Source organism: Camellia sinensis, chromosome 13, assembly GCF_055761805.1.
Source record: "Camellia sinensis isolate YWXY chromosome 13, ASM5576180v1, whole genome shotgun sequence".
NCBI classification, from domain to species: Eukaryota; Viridiplantae; Streptophyta; class Magnoliopsida; order Ericales; family Theaceae; genus Camellia; species Camellia sinensis.
Window position 1 is genome coordinate 24,615,659 of NC_138973.1, and position 16,371 is coordinate 24,632,029.

Sequence of the window (16,371 nt, forward strand, 5' to 3'; positions counted from 1 at the left end):
ATCAATCGGTTTCTAATTCGGCCGCCGATAAGGCCTTCAATTAGCAGTTTAAACATATAAACATGAACAGATAATCAGACAATCAAACAGATAGAATGCAATTAACTAACATATACTCAGTCAATTCAGTTTCAATTTCAGTCAGTCAGTTCAGTACTTTTAATCAGTTCGATTATCAGTCAGTTATCAGTTCCGTTTAGCAGTAATCGGTGATTATCGGTAATCAATCAGTCCTTAATCAATAAACAGTATGAGGGTTGTTACAGCATGTCACTATGGACTTCGTTGTAGGTCTTTCGAGGACTCAGCGGGGTAGTGATGCCATTTGGGTGGTTGTAGACCGGTTGACTAAGTCGGCGCACTTCATTCTTATGCGCGTGAGAGATTCGGTAGATCATCTTGCCGACTTGTATATTTGGGATATAGTGAGATTGCACGGGGTCCCAGTGACGATCGTCTCAGATAGAGATCCTCGTTTTATTGCTAGGTTGTGGCAGAGTTTGCAGAGTGCCTTGGGCACTAAGTTGACCTTTAGTACGGCTTATCATCCTCAGACTGACGGGTAGTCCGAGCGTACTATTCAGATCCTTGAGGATATGCTTCGGGGTTGTGTCCTTGACTTTAGTGGGACGTGGGAGAGGCACTTGCTATTGGTAGAGTTTGCCTACAACAACAACTTTCAGTCTAGTATCGGTATGGCACCGTTTGAGGCCTTGTATGGCCGACCGTGTAGGTCTCCAGTTTGTTGGGCCGAGGTGGGTGATGCACCTTTGTTGGGTCCGGAGTTGGTTAGGAAGACGACGGAGAAATTTGAGCTTATCCGTAGGAGGCTTGTTACAGCCCAGAGTCGCCAAAAGAGTTATGCCGACCGTAGGAGGAGACCTTTGGCGTTTGAGGTAGGTGATCATGTCTTCTTGAAAATATCACCCAGGCGAGGTTTGATGAGATTCGGGAAGAGTGGGAAGTTATCCCCTCGGTTTATTGGTCCCTTTGAGATCCTTGAGAGGATTGGCGAGGTTGCTTATAGTTTAGCCTTACCGCCGCAGTTGTCCGGAGTGCATGACGTGTTTCATGTGAGTATGCTTCGGAAGTATGAGCCGGATCCATCGCACGTGTTAGATTGGACCGACTTAAAGGTAGATGAGGATGCCTCATATGAGGAGAGACCGGTTCGGGTCTTGGATAGGCGGGATCAAGTCCTGCGTAGCAAGACCATCCCTTTGGTAAAGGTTTTGTGGAAACATCACGGAGTGGAGGAAGCCACTTGGGAATGTGAGTTGGAGGTCCGCGAGAAATATCCAGACTTGTTTATTGATGAGTAATTTTGTATTTAAATTTTGTAATGTTGATTGGACTTAAGAGCTTTATATATGTCTTAAGTTGTAAAACATTGGTAATGTTTTGGTTTAATGAAAGTATGTTGTAGAACTTATCTTGATATGGGAGTTGATTATGACATTGCATACGTTGACTATATTGTCGAATTGGAGTTGTATCATGTATATTGATTATGATATGAACTGTGAACCATGTATGTTGGAAATGGTTGGAAATGGAAGAAAATTGCATGTTGATAATGCACTTGTAATATTATGTTGTAATATTGTTGAGAATGGAGAAAAAAAAAAAAACCTATTTTTGAAAAACTTGTGTTTAATTTCGGGGACGAAATTCTTTAAGGGGGGGAGGTTATAGCGATCCCGGTTGTCCCTTTACTGTTCTGTTGTATTCCGGACTCGATTCCGTGGAGTTGGTAGTTGTATCTATCTTGTTGCTATCCTTTAAATCCATTGTTTGAGTTTTGGGATGTTCATAGGCTTGTGTTGAACAGGTGGGCTAAGCCTTGGTCTATATCCTCGTTGCCCAGGTTTTTGGTGTTACGCTCGAGCGGGTCATTCTGCGCTCGAGCGGAGTTTAGCTTCTAGTTTAGCGCTCGAGCGGGTGTTCTGGCGCTCGAGCGGAGATTGCACACTCCCAGTATTTCGTGTCCCTGCAAAACTTCTGCAGATGTGTTTTCTACGCTCGAGCGGGTTTTTCTGCGCTCGAGCGGGTGGCGCTCGAGCGGGATTGTTGGCGCTCGAACTGGTACTACTGTCTTGGTGAGGGTTCTGGGAGAGGGAGATTTGCGCTCGAGCGAACTGGTTTTCTCGCTCGAGCGGATGTACTTTATTCCTGTGTCTTGGCGCTCGAGCGGGCCTTATTGTGCTAGAGCGTGTCCAGATTTTTGTTCTTGACGCTTGAGCGTTGTGTTTTCCACTCGAGCGGGACTGTCGTATAACAGAGGGCAGCTGGGCATTTTTAAATCACTTTCTACACTTCCTCTCGCTCTCTTACTTTCTAAAAAGATATTTTGAGAGCCTCTCTCTCTAGAAACTCCCTTCTCTCTAGGGTTTGATCTAGTTAGAGTACTTTCCTTCCCTTTGCCCTTTGTAAAGGTTGTGTTGATCGTTGAGGGCTCCGTTTTGGTCCGTGAATCTTGGAGTTTGGAGCATCTTGGTTTTCTACATCTTCTCCTCTCCGAATTTGAGGTAGGGATTCCTACTCACTTTTATGGTCTTTAACATAGATTTTTGGTGATTTTGATAAAGTGTTGAAGTTGGAAAATTTTGGGACTTAGGGTTTCAAAAAGTCAAAGGGAGTTTTATTATTTTGAATCTAAAATGAGTATTTTGGGTTTCAAAATAGTGGTATTGATGTTGGTTGTTGATATATGGACCATTGGGTCAATATTGAAAAATATGGGAGAAAGCCCTAAATTGTTGTTTAAAATTAATTGGTATAATTAATTTGGAAAAATTGTGAACTTATGGAATTGAGTTGAAAATAATGGAATTGGCCCATTATGTTGTGAAATGATGGAGTTGGATTTATAAATCGCTTGCTTTTGAAAACATTGATATTTTATCTGTTGGAGCTTTTATTATCTGTTTAGAAATAATTGCTTGGGCTACCGGTGGAGGGTAGCTTTGATTGTTGTAGACAATGCATGATGATTAGGCAAACTAAAACTAATCAATTGGATATGTCATAGAGTATGACGGTTGATAGAATACATTAACGTTATGTATTGATTGATTGTGTATATGACCTTTGTGTATATATGCATTGTGTGTGTGGGAGGAGATAGGGGATGTACTCCACGGTTTAGGGGAAGATAGGGGATGGACCTCTAAACCGGATGTTGTTTGGGAGGAGATAAGGGATGGACTCCACTTATACAGCTCATATGCTTGTCAGATAATGTGTTGATACAGCTTATATGCTTATCATTGGAAGTGTTGATACAGCTCATATGCTTGTCATTGGAAGTGTTGATATAGCTAATATGCATATCTGTTGAAATGCGGATACAGCTTGTATGCTTATCTATTGAGATATTGATATAACCTGTGTGTTTATCTATTGTAAAAATGGAAAATGTTTAATATGAGTCTTTGTCTCATATAAGTGGTTGGCCAGGTTCTGAGCCATTGATGGAAATTGTGAAATTGATAAGAAATGGAAATGGATTATGAATTGGTTTATGAAAATTGAACATTTATCAATTGCTAATGTCTTAGTCATTGCTCATACTGTGTTTAGCATATCTCTACTGGGCTGTGGCTCACCCTATATGGGAATATCATTTTCAAGTACAGGTAGCATGCCACCTCCAAGGACGTAGTTTGGGAGGCTAGAGGCGGGCAGACTTTTGTTGTTTAGTTTCTTGATGTATTACATGTATATTCAAGCCAAGGGCTTAATGTGTAAATGAGTTAGTACTCTTTTGTTGTAACCAAATGTTAACTTGGAAAGCTGTAAACCTTTAGGGCATTTGCTTTTGTCGTTAACATGTAATACTTTTGGTAATGGAACTCTAATGAATAGAAGAATGTGGAACTTTTATATATCCTTGCATGTCTCTACTGATGGGTTTATTGTTTTTATTTTGAGGGCGTTACAGAAAATTGAATCGGGCTACGGTTAAGAATAAGTACCCTATGCCCCGTATAAATGATTTGTTTGACCAGTTGAAAGGGTCCCGTTGTTTCTCTAAAATAGACTTGAGATCGGGTTACCATCAGTTGAGGGTCAGGGAGGAGGATATTCCGAAGACGACATTCCGTACGCGGTATGGCCACTATGAGTTTCTGGTGATGCCTTTCGGGCTCACCAATGCACCGGTAGTGTTTGTGGATTTGATGAACCTGATATTCCGGGAATTCCTAGATCGTTTTGCAGTCGTTTTCGTAGATGACATTCTGATTTATTCACCTTCTGAGGAGGAGCACGAGGAACACTTGAGAGTGGTGCTTGAGTTGCTTAGAGCCCACAGGTTGTATGCCAAGTTTGGAAAGTGTGAGTTCTGGCTAAGCGAGGTTAAATTCTTAGGCCATGTGGTTTCCGAGGAAGGGGTGTCTATTGATACATCCAAGATAGAGGCAGTGCAGGATTGGGCACAGCCTAAGAGTGTTTTTAAGATCCGCAGTTTTTTGGGATTAGCTGGGTATTACCGCCGGTTTGTGAAAGATTTCTCTAGGTTAGCTTCACCGTTGACTAGATTGACACGAAAGGGGGTCAAGTTGTATGGAGTGAGACTTGTGAAAAGTCGTTCCAAGAGTTGAAGGTTAGATTGACCACCGCTCCGGTTTTGATTATTCCAGAGAGAGGTTTGGGTTATGCAGTTTATTGCGATGCCCCACGAGAGGGTTTGGGTTGTGTGCTGATGCAAGAGGGGAAAGTGGTAGCTTATGGCTCACGTCAGTTAAAGATTCACGAGAGGAATTACCTTACACATGACCTAGAGTTAGTAGCTGTGATCTTTGCCTTGAAGATTTGGAGGCACTACCTTTATGGCAAGAGGTTCAAGGTATTCTCGGACCATAAGAGTTTGAAGTATCTGTTTACTCAGAGAGATTTGAGTTTGAGGCAGAGAAGATAGAGGATTATGACTTTGAGTTGTACTATCACCCCGGAAAGGCCAATGTTGTGGCTGATGCCCTTAGTAGAAAATTCATTAGTGATGTCGCTTGTATAGCCATCCGGGAGTGGGAGATGTTGGGTGCACTTGGCGAGTTTGATTTGTTTCTGGGCGAGTCCGTTGAGGCTGCTGCCTTGTTTTCTGTTGTTGCGCAGCCTACACTTGTGAATCGAGTGTTAGAGGCACAGAGAGGTGACCTTGAGGTAGAATCCCTTCGAGAGAAGATCTCCAGTGGGAAGGCTGAGAAGGGTTTGTTTGTGTATCCCGACCTAAGTGTGAGATACCGAGACCGCTTGTTTGTGCCGGAGTCTTACCGAGAGGAGGTACTCCGAGAGTCTCACCATTCACGCCTTGCAATATATCCGGGAGGTACCAAGATGTATCGTGATTTGGGTCGCAAGTTTTGGTGGTGGGGTATGAAGAGAGATGTGGCAGTTTTCGTAGCGAAATGCCTTACTTGTCAGTAAGTGAAGGTCGAACATCACAGGCTAGCGGGTTTGTTACAACCCTTGCCTATTGCCAAGTAGAAGTGGGAGCATGTCACTATAGACTTCGTTGTAGGTCTTCCGAGGACTTAGCGGGGTAGTGATGCTATTGGGTGGTTGTAGACCGGTTGACTAAGTCGGTGCACTTTATTCCTATGTGCGTGAGAAATTCGGTAGATCACCTGGCTAACTTGTATATTCGGGACATAGTGAGGTTACACGGGGTCCTAGTGTCGATCATCTCTGATAGAGATCCTCGTTTTACTGCTAGGTTGTGGCACAGTTTGTAGAGTGCTTTGGGCACTAGATTGACCTTTAGCACGGCTTATCATCCTCAGACTGACGGGCAGTCCGAGCATACTATTCAGATCCTTGAGGATACTTCGGGGTTGTGTCCTTGACTTTAGTAGGTTGTGGGAGAGGCACTTGCCCTTAGTGGAGTTTGCCTACAACAACAGTTTTCAGTCGAGTATCGGCATGGCACCGTTTGAGGCCTTGTATGGCCGACCATATAAGTCTCCAGTTTGTTGGGCCGAGGTGGGTGATGGACCTTTGTTGGGCCTGGAGTTGGTGAGGGAAACAACGGAGAAAGTTGAACTTATCCGTAAGAGGCTTGTTACAACCCAGAGTCGCCAAAAGAGTTATGCCAACCGTAGGAGGAGGCCTTTAGCATTTGAGACGAGTGATCATGTTTTTCTGAAAATATCACCTAAGCGAGGTTTGATGAGGTTTGGGAAGAGTGGGAAGTTGTCCCTTCGGTTTATTGGTCCTTTTAAGATCCTTGAGAGGATTGGTGAGGTTGTCTATTGCTTGGCTTTGCCGTCGTAGTTGTCCGGAGTGCATGACGTGTTTCATGTTAGTATGCTTCGGAAGTATGAGCTGGATCCGTCCCATGTGCTGGATTGGACCGATTTGGAGGTCGACGAGGATATCTCGTATGAGAAGACACCGGTTCGAGTCTTGGATAAGCGGGATCAAGTCTTGCGAGGCAAGACCATTCCCTTGGTGAAAGTTTTGTGGAAACATCATGGAGTGGAAGAAGCCACTTGGGAACATAAGGTGGATGTTCGTGAGAAATATCCAGACTTATAATGCATATTGAGTATATATTATGAAATGCCTCTTGAATAGAGATGGAATGACCGGTTATGGGTCAGGCTGTTGAATATTGAGTTGTAATACTGTTGAGAATTGAGAAAATCACGTTTTTAAAAAACTTGTACTTAATTTCGGGGACCAAATTCTTTAAGGGAGAAAGGTTATAGCGATCCCGGTTTGTCCTTCCTTTATTTATTGTATTCCGAATTAGGTTCCGCGGTTGTGTTGCTGTCTTATTCTCATTTCCATCCTTTACTCTTTATATTTGAGTCTTAGGTTGTGTTAGGCAGGTTTGAAACAGGTTGGTTGTGCTTTGAAACCAAACGTTGATGCCCAGAATTTCGCCTTCACGCTCGAGCGAGCCCTTCGTTGTTGCTTCTCCGCTCGAGCGTAAATTTCCATCTCCTAGTATTTTTCTCTGCAGGTCTTCGTACGCTCGAACGGGAGTTTTGACGCTCGAGCGTGACCCTTTGATTTTTGTCCCTCCGCTCGAGCGGGGACCATGTCTGCAAAATTTTTGCAGGTGTGCAATTGACGCTCGAGCGTGAGTCTGTGTCTGACGCTCGAGCAGGGCGTTCCACGCTCGAGCGGGGAGTGCAGTATATCAGTCCGAAGTTCGCCCTTTTTGATCACTTTTTTAACTCATTTTATCTTTCTTACTTTTCAAAACCTCCATTGGAGAGCTCCTCTTTCGAAAACCCAACTTCTCTCTAGGTATTGATCTAGTTAGAGTGATCTCCCACCTTTGAGCCTTTGTAAAAAGTGTTAACCTTGGTGTGGGCTATCTTTTGATCTGAAAATTTCTTGATTTGGAGCACTTCGAGATTTCTACATCTTCTTCCTTTGAGCTCCGAATTTGAGGTAGGGATAACTACTCATTTCTATGGTCTTCGACATAAACTATTGGTCATTTTGATGTAATGTTGAGTTGGGTGATTTTGGGTGTTAGGGTTTCAAAATGTATAAAGAGGGGTTTTGTATTTTGAGCCTATATAAGTGTATTTGGGTTCTAGAAATGAGATTATTGGTGTTGTTGTTGATATTTGAGCCTTTGGGTCAAAGTTGCGAAAAAGGAGAGAAAGCCCTAATTTTTGTTATGAATTAATTTATATAATTAATTTGGAAATGTTATAGAAATATGAAATTGAGTTGGGAATAATGAAATTGGCATAATATGAGATGGAATAGTGGCGTTGGATTTATTAATCACTCACCCTTTTGAAAATTGTTGATAAATTATCTGTTGATATAATTATTTTCTGTTTAGAAATAATTGCTTTGGGCTATCGGTGGAGGATAGTCTTGATTGTTGTAGACAATGCATGATAATTACGCAAACTAAAACTAATCAATTGAATATGTCATCGAATATGACGGTTGGAATAATGCATCAAATTTATGTATTGATTGATTATGTATATGATATGTGTTTATATACATTGTACTGTGTGGGAGGAGATATGAGATGTACTCCACGGTTTAGGGGAAGATAGGGGATGGACTCCTAAACCGGATATTGTTTGGGAGGAGATAGGGGATGGACTCCATCGATACAACAAATATGTGTATCTATTGAAGTATTGATACAGCAAATCTGTATATCATATACGAAGTACGGAAGTGTTTTGTTTGAGATTGATACAGCAATTATGTGTATCTATTGTGAAGTAGGAAGTGTTTAATTTGAGTTGTTATCTCAATTAAAATGGAAGTACTGTTGATATGAGATGTAATCTCATTTAAATTGTTTGGCCAGGTTCTGAGCCATAGTTATGAATTGAGAAATTTGATAAGAAATGGAAAATGAAATGAAACATGGACATATTGGTCATATAATTGAAATGGGATATGAATTGATTTATGTAAGTTAAACATTTATCAAATGCTAATGTTTTAGTTATTGCTCATATTATGTTTAGCATATCTCTGCTGGGCGTTGGCTCACCCTGGAACATCATTTTCAAGTTCAGATAGCATGCCGCCTCCAAGGTCATAGCTTGGATAGTTGTGGGAGTTGAAGACTCTCTTGTTTATTTTTGTGTATTAAATGTATATCAAGCCAAGGGCTTATTTTGTGTAGAGTTGGTACTCTCTTTTTGTAACCAAATGTTGGCTTGGAAAGTTGTAAGCCTGTAGGACACTTACTTTTGTTGTCAACATGTAATACTTTTGGATTAAATACTCTGATGAATAGAAATATGTTTATTTCTCTTACATTTATGGATGTCGTGAATGTATGATAATATGGGTTTATTTTGAGGGCGTTACAGGTCTTCTAGACCGCCTGTATTTACTACTTTTGAATGTACTACTCGAATATTCTACGTGAAATGTTATGCTTCTCAAGCTTAGTATGAACTTGCTTAGCTTGTGTTTCATTTTGTATTATAATTATCATTCATAATCTCTTTATTCAGTTGTTATTTACTAGGCCCTACCTCACATTTTGGTATACCATGTAGGTGATCCAACTCAAGACAAGGCGTAGTGGCGTCGGTCTTACCCCAGTTTTGTCGAGCTAACCATTGTGCCTCACCGCGAGATTCTCATCTACCTAAGTTTTGATATGGCCAATGTTCACCCTTCTATTGTGCGCCCGTGTGTTTGGTCAGGAATTGTCGTCCATGAGCGTATCTTTTCTCCCTTTTTATTTGTCTTTTAAACAAACTTGTAATAGCACGTTGTACTTCCACATGTGTATATGTTTATATGTGTAGCAATGTCTTTTGCCTCATGTAAATGCACAACTCATTGGACGTTTCTTACATAATAGCTTCCACTATCCCCATTTATATACTTTGTTCATTCAGGCCTTCGGTAATTGCGGATTACTGGCCGGTTGTTGTCCCAAACCTAGAGGGGCGGGTTTGGGTCGTGACAGGGAGAGTTTAGAATTTTTTTTGGTTTGTTTGGTTGTATATTTCGGAAATAGTTTTGGAGTATGGAAGTTTGAGATGATTTGATATTTTGTTGTAGTTGAGCAAACGTGTGTGAGAGAAAAAAATGATTAAGAATGAGAGAGGAGAGAGAAAAAGTGATTGATTGATGTGTAAAAGAAAAAAAGTGATTTTGAATTTTTTTTTTTCAAATTCACTAAATCAAACAAAATTTTGAAAATTTTTCTCAAAATCACTCTCTCAAAAGCAAACTAAATAAGGCCAAAGACTTTGTTTGGTTTGCCTTTGGAATTACGATTTTCAAAGTAAAGTTTTTAAATCATTTTTCAAAATTCATAATCAAACATATAATTTTATATTATTTAAAACTCAATTCAAAACTCAATTTTAAAACTCATAACCAAACACACAACTTAAAACTCAATTTAAAACTTATAATCAAACTCTTTTCAAAACTCTATCTTAAAAGAAAAAATTCAAAAAAATAATTATTTTATTTTATTTTTTAAAATTATTTTTAGAATAATAATTTGAGTGTGGAGTTGTGTTTTGAGTTATGAATTTTGAAAATAGAAAATTTGTTTAGTTATGAGTTTTGAAAAGAATTTTGAATTGTATTTTGAAATTTTTTGAAATTATTATTTTTAAATATTTAAATTTTTTCTTAATTTTATGTTTTAGGGTCAATAATTATTTATTTATTTTAATGTGCACTATATTTTATACATATATGTGCTGTATTTTTTTTTAATATTAATTTTTTTAATTTTAAATATACTTTTTATTTTTTATTTTAAATATTTTAATTTTTTTGTTAGGTATTGATATGATTTGAGTGTAGAGTTTTGAAAACAGTGTGGGGTTTCGAGTTACGTATTTGGTTATGAGTTTTAAAAATAATTTTTGAATTGAGTTTTAAGTTATGTGATTGGTTACGATTTTGAGTATAAAGTTGTGTTTTAAATTAAAATATTAAAATTAAAAGTTAAAATATTTACAAAATAAAATAAAATATTTAAAATAAATAAATTTAAATAAAAATTATATATTTTAAAAAAATAAATCTAAAAAATTCAAAATATAACTCAAAATGCAAAAACTCGACAATTTTGTGCATTTTAAAACAATAAGGTGCCGTTTGGTAACATTTACGTTTTCAGTTTTCTGTTTATATTTACAAAAATTTTAAAAACTCAAATAAAAACTTGTTTGGTAAAATTTTTGATTTATAAATCAGTGGTCTCAGTTTATAAATTTAGCCAAAAAATGAAAACACAAAAAATGTGTTTCCGTTTTGAGTTTTGAGTTTTTTTTTTTTACCACCCAACATTAGCCACCACCCGCCACCATTTGCCACCACCGTCTTCCGCCGCCACCACCCATCACCCACCCCCTACCACTACCTGCCACCACCACTCATCACCCACCTGCCACCACCACCCACCCCTCGCCGCCGTCACCACCACCACCCACCCCTCGCCGCCGTCACCACCACCACCCACCTGTCATCCACCCACCACCCGCCACTACCATCCACCACCCGCCACCACCACCACCTGCCACCTACTTGCCACCACCACTCACCACCCACCACCCACCTGCCACCACCATCCACCACTCACCACCACCAGCCACCCGTCACCACCACCCACTTGCCACCCACCCGTCACCACCACCCACCACCCACCACCACCACCCACTACCCACCTGCCATCCACCTGCCACCACTCACCACCACCCGCTATGGTCACCCACCCACCCACCCACCACTACCACCACCACCACCCGCCACCTACCCGCCATCCGCCACCCACCTGCCACCACCACCCACTACCTGCCACCCGCCACCACCACCACCCACTACCACCCACTACCGCCCATTCGCTACCACCCACCACCACCACCCACTACCCACCCACCATCTACCTGCCACCACCCACCACCACCACCACCCGCCATGGTCACTCACCCACCCACCACTACCACCATCCGCCACCTACCCGCCATCCGCCACCCACCTGCCACCACCACCCACTACCTGCCACCCGCCACCACTACCACCCACCACCACACACCACCGTCCACTCGCTACCACCCGCCACTGTCACCCACCCACCATCACCATCACCATCACCATCACCATCACCATCACCACCCGCCACCTACTCGCCACCGCCCGTCATCCGCCACCCACCTACCACCCGTCATCTGCCACTCACTCGCTACCACCCACCACCCGCCACCGTCACCTATCTACTCACCACCACCCGCCACCTACCCACCACCACCCGTCATCCGCTACCCACCTGCCACCACCACCACCACCCACTCGCTACCACCCACCACCCGCCACCGTCACCCACCCACCCACCACCACCACCCGTCATCCACCACCCACTTGTTACCACTACCCACCATCCGCCGCCGCTACCACCACCACCACCCACTCGCTACCACCCACCACCCGCTACCGTTACTCACCCACCCACCCACCACCACCATCCGCTACCCACCACCCACCGTCACCACTTTCCACCACCGTCTTCCGCCGCTACTTGCCACCACTTGTCATTTCTCATTCTTTTTTATATTTTTTAAATTTTTTTAAACATTTTGTCAATTACCAAACGCGTTTATAGTTTATGTTTTTTTAAAAATAAACAAAAAATAAACAAAAACCAGTTTATAAAATTTTTGTAAATAGAAACTGAAAACGTAAACGTTACCAAACAGATTACTCAACTTTAATTTATTTTTTGAACCTATTTTAAAAAAAAATTAATTGAGTTGAGCATAAGTAATATTATACGATTCTATAATGAGTTTATTATCAAGCTTTACTCATCATACTAATGACTTACAAACTGTATTAAAATTAATATTTTATATAGCGAGTCATTACTTACAAAATAATAACAATAATAATAATAAGAACATGAATCAAATTTGATTAGGCTTGGGAAACATTTTTTAGGTAAAATTTCTAAAAATCACTATAAATTATTAAATTATTTTATATACTTTTCTACATGTTTATTCATAAAAAATTTAAAAATTATTAAAAAAATCAATTCTCAAATCTCTTTACTTGATTCATTTTTAAATTGTTTATTTAAACCTCATTTAGCCTCTGTTTGGCAAGTTGGTTCTTGGGCTTTTTTGGCTATTTTTGCCACAAAAGACAAAATAGGCTATTTTAGCCATAACAAACAAAACATCACATCCAACCCATAATCATTACATTCTTCTCTTACAAAAAAACTCAAAAAAGTCAAAAAGCCAAAAAGTCCTTCCCAAACCAAGCTTTTAAGCCCAGGTTAAAATAACTAAAAAAGTCAAAAAACCAAAAAGCCAACCCACTTCTCAAACGGAGTCTTAAGAAGCCAATTTATAAATTATTTGTGGATTTATTTATTTAATTCATTTCGTAATGAATAAAAAAATCAACTAATAAATCATATCTAAAACAATCTTTAATCGGAAGTTACTAGATAAGGCTGTGAACGTTTTTCCAACACAGACCAGTGAACTTTAAGTTTGACCATATTTTAACTTCTAGTGGAGGTGGAAGACGGTAGATTTTTTTGACACGACCACGGTTAGCTTAACTTAACCACGGTTAAGTACTCACTATAAATAGGACCCTATGGCTCTTTCCCCCTAGCGCTCTCAGAGAGAAGCACACACTGATGATGGTGATAACCAGCGAAACCACTCGTTCAAATACGATCGTCCATGTCCCACCATGGAACCTCCTCGACGATCCAACTGCCACCACCGTCAACCTCTACCGCAATGCCACTGGTGACACCACCAACTTCGAAGCCCTGGCGGCGCTCCACCGCTATCTTCCCTCAAACACCACCACCGCCGCCGCGGACTCTGATTTTCTGAGCGACGACTACCACATTCCTCTGGGCGCGTTCTCATGCGATCATTTTCGTATGTTCGATTTCAAGGTGAAGAAGTGCGCACGTGCGAACTCACACGACTGGACGGAGTGCCCGTACCTGCACGCCGGCGAGAAGGCTCGCCGGCGTGACCCCCGGAAGTTCCACTACTCCGGCACAGCGTGCCCGGAGTTTCGCAAAGGACAGTGCAAAAAGGGCGACTTGTGCGAGTTCGCTCACGGCGTATTCGAGTGCTGGCTCCACCCTTCTCGCTATCGTACGCAGCCCTGCAAGGACGGCACCCATTGTCGCCGCCGTGTCTGCTTCTTCGCTCACACTCCCGATCAGCTTCGGGTCTTGCCTCAGACCAGTCCCAGAACCACCGATTCGTATGACGGGTCGCTGAGTCGACTCGGTTCGTCTCCGACATCGACTCTGTACTCGCCATCTGACTCGCCGAATGTGAACTCGGTGAGTGAACTCTCTTGGTCGATGATGAAGAATCTGCAGATTGGGAAGGTGAGGATGAGCATGAGTCCGACTTCTCAAATGGGATCCGAGTGTTGTTCGCCCCGAAGTCCGTCGGGTCTCCGATCCGGGTTTTCGAGCCTCCCTTCGACTCCTACTCGGACCCCAAGTCGGTCTGGACTCGATTTCTGGGACCAGACCTGTGAAGAGGAGCCTGTAATGGAGAGGGTAGAGTCTGGGAGAGACCTGCGTGCAAAGATATACGCGAAACTCAGCAAGGAAAACTCACTGAAGCGAGTTGATTTGGCTCCGGGTCCTGATTTCGGGTGGGTGTCCGAACTGGTGAAGTGACCGAAAACGGATCTTGGTTTGGTTCGTTGTTTTGGGTTAATGGGTTTTCGGGTTCAGTGGCATGACATGTGAATATTAAAAGACCTAAAGATTAATTGCAGATTAATCTGATGTGAAGTTTTTGATCAGTGATTAATCTTGTGTAAATAGTGGATCGGGAAGGAAGAGATTAGACATTAATCTCTATTTTGTGTTTTGTGTTTTGTGTTTTTGTTTTTTGGGATAAAACTTGCAAGTTTGTGTATAAACAACAAGGGTTTTGTTGGCTGCTGAAGAAAGTGATGTAGCATTTTGTTTTGTTGATCATATATTTGTAATTGATCTTATGAATTTGCTGTGTTTAGTTTTGTTGAGAAAGTGATGATCTTTTGTAAGCTCATTCACATTCAAACCCATCTGCTCTTAATTTTACAATTTGTAAGAATTAAAAAATATGTATGTATTGTGTTTTTTTTAGCACCATATTAAAGATTTATTTTGTTTGTTTGTTTGTAGTTGTGATCTCCTCTTGATTTTGATTATGCACTTGTTTATTTTGATAATAAATATTAAATAAATAAATAAATAAATGAAAAGGGTTGGTAAACTAGAAAGAAATTGGGCAAATTACATATACACCCCTCGAGGTTTGGCTAAATTACAGATACCCCTTGAGGTTTGAGAAATTACGAATTTTTCCCTGAATGCTATATTTGCATAAGAAATTAGGGGTAATTTGTTATGAAATATAAACCTCAAGGGGTAAATTGTTATGAAAATACAAACCTCAGGGGCGGGATGTAATTTCCGAAACCTTAGGGGTATCTGTAATTTAACTAAACCTCGAGGGGTGTATATGTAATTTGCCCAAAGAAATTTGATTTGGATTTTTCTCGTGCTTCTATTTGATCCAGCGGGCCCAAATTGTAGTTATTGGGAGTCTCATTTTTCTTATGACTGGGCTTTTGGCATGGGCTCATCTGACAAATTCCATAACGGTTGGTTCTTCAATAATGGGTTGTCTAAATGATAAAGCAATTTTTCAGAGCCCAAAAGCCATCAAATTGGGACAACGGCAATTCTGTAGTGGTATAGACGCAGAAGCATCACAAAACTACATATTATTGCAGCAAATGATGTTTTATAGAGCCTCTACACATGTATGCATTGACATTTTACTAAGTTTATTATCTTTCCCAACGTTAAGGTTTGTTGATTCTTCCACCATTTAGGAGATTTGAGAAAACATTTAAAAATAAATAAAAAATAAAAAAATTAAATAAAATATAAATATATTTTATTCATATTGTACTTATTTTTTTTCTTTACTTTTTAAATTCCTCTTTAAATTCTCCGATCAAACGCATTTTTCATTCAACTTCAACCATGGCCCTGTGTGGGCTTTAGAAACTGAAACTGTCAAGGCTTACACGAAAAATGTGAGACACCAGTACTAGCCACGCTGGCTCCAATACCAATTGAAGCCCTTACATGACCACTACCCAAGTCCAACACAAAGGCTGCCACGTGTTATATTTTAGAAATGAGATTTTTAAGTAGGCCATGTGCAACTCCCTCTCCCTCTCTCCCCTTTTGCTTGAAGCAGCAAAAAAAAATAAAATACAACATGCCATCGCATAAGCGGGCATAATTTGGAGAAAAAACTTAAGAGGGACGGTTCTAAAGATGTGTTTGGTAACGTTTACGTTTTTAGTTTATATTTATAAAAGTTTTGTAAATTGATTTTTGTTTATTTTTAAAAAAATATAAACTACAAACGCGTTTGGTAATTGATAAAATGTTTAAAAAAAATTTAAAATATAAAAAAGAGTAAGAAATTGCAAGTGGTGGGAAGTGACGGCGGAAGACGGTGGTGGAAAGTGGTGACGGTGGTTGGTGGGTAGCTAGTGGTGGTGGGTGGTGGCGGGTGGGTGGTAGTGGTGGGTGGGTGGGTGAGTGGGTGACGGTGGCGGGTGGTAGCGAGTGAGTAATGGTGGTGGTAGTGGCGGTGGCGGGCAGTGGGTGGTGGTGGCAGGTGGGTGGCGGATGGCGGGTGGTGGCAGATGGGTGGCGGTGGCCGGTGGTGGTGGTGGTGGTGGTGGTAGTGGTGGCGGGTGGTAGTGGCAGGTGAGTGGCGGATAGCGGGTCGTGGGGGGTGGGTGGTGACGGTGGCGAGTGCACGGGTGATAGCGAGTGAGTGATGGTGGTGATGGTGACGGGTGGTGGATGGTAGTGGCAAGTGG

General features: G+C 41.3%; 1 protein-coding gene across 1 annotated transcript; it reads left to right on the forward strand.

Moving 5' to 3' along the window:
• Positions 1–13,093: 13,093 nt before the first annotated feature.
• LOC114262728 (zinc finger CCCH domain-containing protein 20) lies at positions 13,094–14,611 on the forward strand. The gene has a single exon (XM_028203098.2). It carries the CDS (start codon positions 13,130–13,132, stop codon positions 14,147–14,149), a length of 1,020 nt encoding a protein of 339 aa, XP_028058899.2. The 5' UTR covers positions 13,094–13,129; the 3' UTR covers positions 14,150–14,611.
• The last annotated feature ends 1,760 nt before the right edge of the window (positions 14,612–16,371 follow it).

Bases quoted from the DNA above. Each gene is read 5' to 3' on its own strand.
- LOC114262728 (XM_028203098.2), top strand. From the start codon at position 13,130: ATGATGGTGATAACCAGCGAAACCACTCGTTCAAATACGATCGTCCAT.